The sequence below is a fragment of the Galeopterus variegatus genome, unplaced genomic scaffold, assembly GCF_000696425.1.
Source record: "Galeopterus variegatus unplaced genomic scaffold, G_variegatus-3.0.2 Scaffold4305, whole genome shotgun sequence".
NCBI lineage: Eukaryota > Metazoa > Chordata > Mammalia > Dermoptera > Cynocephalidae > Galeopterus > Galeopterus variegatus.
Genome location: NW_007730416.1, coordinates 198,841 through 208,797, shown reverse-complemented (window position 1 = coordinate 208,797; position 9,957 = coordinate 198,841). Strand labels below are relative to the sequence as shown.

Below are 9,957 nucleotides of genomic sequence, written 5' to 3'. Positions count from 1 at the left end.
AGAAGACAGATTAGTAGTTGGCAAGGACTGCGGTAAGGGAAGTTGTTTAAAAGGTGGCCCAGGGTAACATATTGGCAAGATTGAACAGTTTTGTAGTTTGATCTCGGTGTTGGTACAGAATCATATTCACTTATCAAAACTGACAGAATTGTATTATGAAAAGGGTGACTTTTTGTATCCATAATTTAACTTTAATTTATCTTAATATATATTTTCTTGAGGTCATAATCCATGACTCTTTTAAAATATATTCAATGTTCCACCTTTTGCTAATATATAATTATCTTTAACAAATTATAAATCTTGTTCATCAAGTTTTATACACCCATTACTCAGTTGAAATAGTATCTAAATTTTTCTAAATGCAGTTATTTATTTTTTTATATTATATTTTTACTGGGATATTTTTATAAAAGCATTTAAATACTTGCACATCAACTTATATTTCTTTTTGTATTTATATAAACAAAGATATATGTATAGAATAACATTCATCTAAAATGAATTGTGCCTATTTTTGTGTTGGTGAGACTTAGATGTCAATGATATCTATTTATTTTTTGCTTTGGGGTTTTTTAAAATATTCTTTCTAATTTTTACATTATCTATGATGGGCATGTCCTATTTTTTCAGTAGTTCTCCCTCCCAAAGCAAAAGGGAAAAAGAGAAAAGGTAAAAATGTACATCTAACAACTTGATGATATGAATATCAGAGTTGCTCTAAAATGATTTATATGATCACTCACTATTATGACACTACAATTACCTGAAAGACAATTGTGGCTGTATATGACATAAAGTGATGAACTGCTTCTCAATTACAAATGACAAGATAATGATGTCCTCTCAGTCCAGTCCTCTTAATATAGAATCAGGTCATAATGGAGCATAATAAAGATATCAAAGTTGTCATGCTTTCTGTGGTTGTTTAAGTAATTTGGCAAATAGCATCTTTCTTCACTCTTTGAGGTTTTTAGAGGTCAGATATCTAATCTTCATAAATATTGATGAACCAAAACAGATTATGTCCCAAATGGTCTGTACTCCATGGTAGACAGGTCATATCTTAATCCTTTCTGTTGCAGTTAAGTCTCTCAGGATCCTGTTTTAAACATATATAAAACTTACAACTCAAACCTCCAAAAATGAAAACACAAATGTAGTAAAAATTATTTGTTTTTATTTTCCAGTATGCTTCATTAAAAAAGGTACAGTTTTATTAGTAGTACATTAATGAACTGAAAGAATAAAGTGACAAGTTTTTGTCACATATATTAATCTACATTTTGGAAATATCCACCACAACAATTAAAAACGAAATAAATATATTTACATTTTATATTTCTGGTATTTTTCACTGCATGTTTAATATGTATAAAATATATAACATTTATAATATTTATCTTTAAAAGCAAATTCAAATGTGCAAATAAGTGACATTTTGATTTTAAAGTATTAATAAGAATAAATTATAAACAATGGTTTTAGAGGTATGAATGAAGCAATTCTTCAAGGAGAGTGCATGAAAAGAGCAGTATTAATGGTAGCAAAATGTTTACTAATATTAATAATATTGAAATATCTACACTTACCTTGAAATGCTAAGCACAAGATCATCCTTGTGCTTTTAAAGCTTCTCCACACTGCTCATTTTTAGCAGTAATTCTAAATTATTGTTAAGATCATTATTTTTCTTCAGTAATAAATCCAGCTTGTCTTAAATCGAACATTCAGTGGAGGCAAAGTTTATGAACTAGCTTTGTCATTGGAAATGAGGGAAATGTTGATTTATAAACTAATGCACCCAAAGAAAAATTTCTCTGCTTTGCATGGCTAATATGGACTTAGTATTTATTTTCAAGCAATTGCTTTTCTTCTTGCTGAATGACAGTTTTATGAGCAAAGGTTTTAAAACTATAAGTTGGTGCATGTCTGAAGAAATAATTAGCTGATTATTCTCTCTTAAAAAACATGTTGGATTATGTTATTTTTGAAATAAATACTTGTTTCATTATAACAAATTAAAAATGCCCCTGCTTTAATATACTTTATTATATGAATTATAATTCTTTATCAGGCAAGAGACATTATTATATTAGTTACCAGTTCTCAAATAATTTTTAATTCCATTCTCTGACCTAAATACCTATCATATTCCCCGATAGGCTTGCACTATGTACACTGTAATGATTACACACACACACACACACACACACACTCACACACACACACACACATACACACACCAAGGCACTGGAGGGGTTAACACATAATTAAGCATTCTACTGTTAAAATGTGCTCAATGTACAAACTAGGATTTGATGAATATTTCTCATGCATCTAAACCTAAATTACATGAGAAATATAAATTTGAGTATTTTTGTTCATTTCTAAACTTGCTCATTCAAGCAGCTCAAGTTATAACAAATGACAATGGCTAATCATCATATTGTAAAGAAAATATTAAATATTAATTTCTTAACTTATGAAAATCAGAATAGCATTTTTCTAATTGATGGCTGCTCCACTAATAATGTTAAACATCAATTTAGGCCTTTTTTTAATCTATAGTATCAAAAATAATCACAATAATTATTATTGTCATTTTTAATTCCAACTACAATTTACAATGTATTTAAAGAATATTAAATGTATATATATGAAACATATTCTTCTAATATAACTTATGGTCAGCATTTTATTGTATTCCATGTAGACATGTACACTCACGTGTGTGTTGGCTAAGGAGATACAAACACTCATGCATGCCTCGTTGTGCACCTTCTCCTTCATCACACACATGAGCATAGGCTTATTTTATGCTATTAAAAGGATATTTAATTAAATGTTTTTTTAATTTTAAAATAAAACTTTTATAAAATTTGTTTTTCTATTCTATTACACTTATGTAAAGCTGTAAAACATTTTTTGTTTTTTACTTTTGTATAACTAGCCTATTTCATACTGACTTCAGACCAGATGATCACCATGTGCATGCACTGATGCTACCCCAATGTGGGGCACTCTGAGCTCTAGCTGTAAGTGGTAGCAGAGGTTATAAATGAATGTGCCACTGCTTTGAATCCAAAAGTGATGTCTCCCTCTGCTCTGTCTCCAAAAGTTCAGAAGTGGCCTACTAAAGCCTGCTTTTGGTGGGCTTCTAATTTTAGAAACTGTTGCATTTGATCAATACAATGAACAGTAATTCCAAAGTGCTATTCTAATAATAAATGTGTATTTAGTTTTATGGTCAAAATAAGTTATGTTGAAACTGTCTATTGTCCAATTTACCACAGTTTTTTTGATAAGGTATCTTATCTAACTTACTTTCCCAGGTACAATTATGCGCCTTCACATTTTCTTTTCAATGTATTTTACAATTTATCCTGTGCAAAATGAATTAATAATTTATAATGATTATGAAAACTTGATGTTGATTTTTCAAAATTTAATAGATATGTGTTCTTTATACAAATAATTTTGTATTCTTCTCAAGTGACTTTTTTCCTCCCATTTAAAAAAAGAAAATCAAACCACCTTAGTAGATACTTGGTCATTTTCACAAGTAAACATTTGATTTAGTTGAGAGCATGTGTGTCAATAAAAAAGAAGGTTTTCTTTACTTAATCGACAGCTGGTTGTTTAAGAACAGATCTCCACAAAGCTGTAGTGAAGGACAGGAATGTTTCCAGCGTTATACAACCAGTTATGCAATACCTGGAATCTAAGTCATGTGTGCACACCTCTCATGCTTGCAAATTTCCAGCCTCTTCACATTTCCATTCCTGAAACAAGATACGTAAAAGAACCTACACAGTTTGGCATTACTTAATCACTTTTCATGACATAGTAAGACACAGATTTTAACTTTTATTTTCAAATCTTGCCTTATTTTCTCATACAATGTCATTAAAATGGAAAAGAGTGATTTAGCTAATATAGACAACTGCTTTGATATCGCTTTCTAGGGACACTTCAGTTCATGACTCACTGGTAGAATTAGGATTACAAAGAATTGTTTCTTACACCATATTTGTTGATATTATTTATCTACAAAGGTCTTCTGGGTCACTGAAAATTTATGAAACTTTAATTTGATAATAAATCCCATTAAGTAAAATATAAATCTTTTAAACATTAAGTAAGGAATAAGAGGTTTATGAATGTTTCCATCATTCATAATTAACACATTTTTGGCATATTTGGTTGACATTGGAAGCTAATAAGACATCATAGTAACAGTGATCAAAGGGAGAGATAGTCCATTTCACATTTTTCCTATCTTAGGTCAATGCAATTTTCCTTTGCAATACTTAGGAATATTTCACAATAAGATAAACAAAATTGTAGTGCCAGTGTCCAATCATAGAATGGGAATACAAGGAAAATGTACATCAGCAAATTAAAGTGCTCCTTCTTTGATGAGATTTTCTGCTCATGCTCCTTGATGTCATATATTTTTTGCCTCTTTCATGTCACTGATAATACAATGATAGGGGATTAATGCATAAGCTGGTCCAACATGTATTTGTCATACAAAATAATCTAAAATACAGAAATAACCATTTAATTGGTATTTTTATTTATAGATAGCTTACAATTTTTATATTATTTACATACTTCAAACCATTCATTCTTTTGTCTTCACTTTTGGTGAACGCAGTATACTGGTACAAGTCAACCAAGTAAGAACAAGCGGTTCTGTTCATTCAAGATTATTCACAGATGCCTTCCAAAATGAAAATGTTTTTGAGATGCATCATGATTGTCTTTTTTCTGCTGAAATTTTAATTTGACTCCACTCTTGACTTGGAGATATTGTGGTTTCTCCAGGATCTAAAATGTTGAACGTGTTCATTCTGTTTATACAGCCCCAGTAGGTGTGAATGAAGAGCTCAGTGTGTCAAGTTGTATACTTAGCTTTGCTTGTCGTAGCAGAGCTGGCAGAAGCAGAAGCAGTCGCCTGACTGCCTAAAAACAGAGGGTCCAAACAAGCTACTTTGGCAGCAAAGAATGAATGAATGCAGTGAAGAACAGCAAATAGATTTGAAAATTCCAGCTCCTGAGAGGGAAAGAGAAGTAGGTCACATAAAAGTCAATGTCTTTAAAAAATTGATAACAACTGGACAATTTTTCACCTGCAATAAACTTATCTAAAATCAATGATATCTTATATATGGAAACTAATTTTTAATGTAGACAGTTTAGTAAATATGTAAATGTCATATATATTGCAGGTAGACAAGAGGTAGGATCACTATGCATTTTTTATCATCCATAAAAGTCATTTCATTATTGATAATTACTGCATAGAAACATATTTCACCAAATTGCTCTTGATATTCACCATTTTGCTCTTGATAATGTGTAAGAAAAGAAAAACTTGGGAGTACCTTAAAATTATTTTTAACTCTTCCTACAAATGTGAGATGATAAATATGTATTAGAATTATTAAAAAATCTTTAATAATATTCTCTAGAATGAGTTATTACTTACCATAGGAAAGTGAACATGTAATGTTTAAAACAGGAAGACATGAATGTTTGTGACACTGGGAGCCAAATGCTTTACTTTCAAAAAATAATTCATGTGCTAACTTTAATTGTTGTACTTGGTTGTTTAATGGTGCATATTGCATATTTGCTACAAGAAAATAAAAATCACCTAGAGCCCACTAATTCATTTTGGATTTTTAAAAAATATGTTTCCTATTTGGATACTTAAAGATATTTGTAGCACACATCCCAGTGGCAACAATGTGATATATATCGCCATAAACATAGGAAAAAGTTCTTTCAAACACAAATGATGTCAGACTAGCTGTAAAATCATAAGTTGATGCTCAGGACAGATTTTAAAAGACAATTTCACAAATATTTTAATGTAAAACCATCAATAGTCCCATAAACATATTTAAATTCCAGGAGGACTGAGAGAAAACTAGTATCTTTGTGTGCTTACTGAAGTCAATAAGGTGAACTTATCATGAAGAGCATAAGTAGAGGGAAATAAACTATATGAAATTGCTGACAAGCTTGTTGCTATTTCATTACATGTTTGTAATAAAGGATGCAGGATTACAATTGATATGCACACTGCTGGTAGTGTTTGCAATTTATTATGTGGCAGTGGAAAATAATACAAAGTATCCAATCAATTAGGACATATTGTAATATCTGTCCTGTACCAGGGAGCTATTTAAATGAGATAATTCACCATGGGAGTATTTTCTCAGGCCAGGCAATAGGAGCACAATAGGGCATAACATATACTGACAGGCCTGCACAAGAAGGAGGAGAGAGTTATGCTGCCTCAGGTGTCCCCTTCAAACCTTCGGTATTTCATAGTCAGTTTCCTATGGCAAATAGTGACTTATCTTAGAAAGTAGCAAAGACTATTCATTTGACTAGTTTAATTCTCTGAAATGCTTCCACCAAAAAAGTCTTTGGTAACTCCATTATAATAACCTTAGAAGCTTTATTTTGTTGTTGTTGTTGTTGTTGTTTTGTCCTTTTTGAGACCGGCTACACCGCGCTCAGCCAGTGAGCGCACCGGCCATCCCTATATAGGATCCGAACCAGCCGCAGGAGCGCTGCTGCGCTCCCAGAGCCGCACTCTCCCGAGTGCACCACGGGCTCGGCCCAGAAGCTTTATTTTTAATAATCCACTTCAGTGGCACCAGTGATATGTTATTCATAAACCAGCAGGCTTCCCCTTGCCTAAATCATCCTGAAAATCCTCTATCCACCCCATTGTTCTTTGTGCAGCTGGCTTCTTTACCATGCAGATTTTGAATATGTTCTGTGTCAACCCATATTAAATCTGCTCCATATGAAAAGGGTTAGAAAGTTTCAGAAAATGTGAGATTTTTCTGTCTGTTATTAAAAAATAAAATGACAACAATAAAAACATGCAATTCACTCAGCAGGGAGAATACTGTTGAATAATACAACTGAACAAAAAAACCCAACTTCATTACAAAAATAATTCTGCCACATCTCTATTAAATTGGAAGTTATATGTTGTTTATCAAAAAAGCTCAAATATTTAAATATACAGGCATTTTTAGAAAGATTTAAATTTTCAAATATTCCTAAAAAAATATTTTCAGTTATTTGTCAATAATTTGATGCACATTAACATTTTACATTTTTACACCTTTTTTGGAGGGTGGTGATGATAGGCAGAAAATAATAGCAAGTAATTGGAAGAAAAAGCAGAAAACAGATGGATCCAAGTTTGGTTCTTGATTCCAACACCAACTCATCTTTCCTCTGCCTCAGTGGTCAACTCTGTCAATCGCATCTACTCCTATGGCTTCAATGATCAATCCCATCTAAACTCACACTGCTCTTATATTCATTTCTAATGAGTTCTATACCCGTATTTCCACCCATCTATTGATCATGCATACATGGCTTTCACCAAGTTGTTGACTATCCTCTTGTATTAAAGCTTCTGATATCCATAACTCCATTAATACCACTAAACATAAGCTATCTTCAAAACTTAAGCATTCATTCATTCAATAGATATTTACTGGATGCTAGCTACACGTCCATTTCTTTGGTGAAAAAAATATAAGAGTGAACAAAACAGAGAAAACAAAGTTTTGATGGGACTAACATTTCTGCAACAGGAGACAAAATATAAGGCACAAATAAATGAAATAATATGTCATAATATGATAAGTACAGACAAGAAAACACAGGGAGGGGAGCAATGATCATGTGAAAGACAGCGGGACAGGAAAATCCACATTGTTGTTTGGGCAAAATTTGAAGGACACAAAGGAGTGAGCCATTTGACATTTGTGGGAAATTATTAAGGCAAGAGAAGTACAGTTTGAAAGGCCCTGAGGTAGAGACATTCTAGGAGAGTTTGAAGATAAGGAAGAAATACTGTGTCTGGACTGCAGTGAATTATAGAGTTATTGAGAGAACATGAGGTCAAAGAAATAACACAGGCCAGAACTTCCTGTGTTTGATGGGCCCTTCATGAGTTCTACTCTAAGTGACATGGGAAACTATGGGAGGTTTTTGAGCAGAAGATGACAAGACTTGTAGCACATCTGAAAATGATCATTGTAGTGGATTGAATTAGGTCCCCCCCCAAACTCACTGAAGCTTGAACTATGTCCCCCGAATTTTATGTATTAGAAACTTGGCCCCACTGGGACTGTTAAGAGTATGAGAAATTGTATTATGGTAATTGAAAAGTGGAGCCTTAAAGAAGTGATTAGATTGTAGGATCTTGCCATAATGAATGGATTAAAAATGGTGGTCAGGGGCATGGTTCTGAGGGCTTTAGCAGAGGAGAGTCCTCTCTCTGCTTCTACCATCTTGCATTGTGAGACCCCTGGGTCACTGTCACCACCACCAGATGGACTTTGGACTTCCCAGCCTCAGAAACTGTAAGTAATGAATTTCATTTTCTTTATAAATTACCCAGTTCCAGGTATTTTGTTATAAGCAACAGAAACAGACTAACACAATCATTCTGGCTGGACTGTTGAGAACTAGCTTCATGGCAGTAAGATTGAAGGAAGGGAGAGAACTTATGAAGTTTTTCAATAAGGAAAGATGTCATATTTGAAAGTAAAGTTGAACAACCAGAAGGAGAACATTGCCATTTCCACCAGTAAGGAATTTTGGCATGAAAGGTTTGTCCTGAAAGACCAAGATTTTGGTTTTGGACACATTGCATTTGAGAGCATATTAGACAGACAAGGGATAGAAAGCTGCATATATCAGTGTAGATCTAAGGGAAAAAATCAGGGTTGGAAATAAAAATTTAGGATTTGTCAGCATGTAGATGGTAGGTAAAGCCATGGTCTGAATGGGAAGATGAAGCTATGTAGCGTATGTAGAGAAAAAGACTGGGCACTCATTGCCGAGATCCTGCAGTATATAAATGTAAGAAAGAGAAGAAAAGCAAAGGAGAGAGAACAGTAGTTGTCAAAAAAGTGAGAGAGAAAACTGGAGAGTCTTGTAAAATGACAACTGGAAATTAACAGCTGGATTTATCAACAGGGAGGTCATTTTTATCCTTTGCAAGAGATGTTTTTATGGAGAAGTGAAAGCAAAACACTTATAGGAATGGATTCATGATGGATGAAATGGAAAGAAATTAGTGACTACAGACAGCACCTCTTTGGACAAGACTTTTTTGGTTGTTGTTCTTAATTGACACAGAGATATGAACCAGTAGGCAGAATTAAGTATTTTTAAGGTTTAAGAATTTAGTACATATTTGTAGATTGCTGGAATGAGATAGTAGAGGGATCAAGTCTGAGACAATTGCGGAAACTGTATTTTTAAGTAAAAGAGAATAGTGGGACCTACTGCAAAAATGGTGAGGCCAGACTGGGACAGGAGCATGGACAACTCATCCAGAGTGACAGGGGGTGAGGCAGAGCACATGGGCACAACTCAAAGAAACTGGGTAGATATTTTGGTGTGGTAGCTTTGCTTAATTCTGTTTCTAAGTGAAATAAGCAAGGTCAGTGGCTGACAGAGAGGATGGGGCAGGAAGTGTAGAAAATTTGGACAGAGTAATAATTCTCACATATCCTTTTGTTTTTCATTTCTAAGTTTATTACATTATAGTGAGAGAACACTTTTCTCTTCAATTCTACCAATTTTAGTTTTATGCACTTTGGAGCTCTGTTTTTATCATCAAATAGTTTACAATTGCTATATCTCCCTGGAGGATTGATCCATTTTTTATTATAAAATATGTTTCTCTGTATCTTAAAACAATGTTTGTATTAAATCTTCTGTGTTACTGTAGCTACTCCAGTTCTTTTTTATTGTTTCCAACATTAATGTTTTCACATCCTTTGACTTTTAACCTGTATGTGTCTTTAACTGTTGTAAAGTGTGGATAATTCTAAATTGGGAAAGATGGAGTAGACACATCTTTTTCCATTCCTCCTACTAAGTACTACTAAGATC

The 9,957-nt window shown here is 33.0% G+C and overlaps 1 protein-coding gene across 1 annotated transcript in view; it reads right to left on the bottom strand.

The window, feature by feature from the left end:
- Positions 1-3,850: 3,850 nt before the first annotated feature.
- The window catches only part of LOC103602793 (gamma-1-syntrophin), a 184,541-nt gene continuing 178,434 nt past the window's right edge, over positions 3,851-9,957 (bottom strand). Inside the window, exon 7 of the mRNA XM_008587229.1 lies at positions 3,851-5,062. Coding sequence (XP_008585451.1) covers positions 4,904-5,062 — 159 coding nt within the window. The 3' untranslated portion in view covers positions 3,851-4,903. The remainder of the gene's footprint in view (positions 5,063-9,957) is intronic.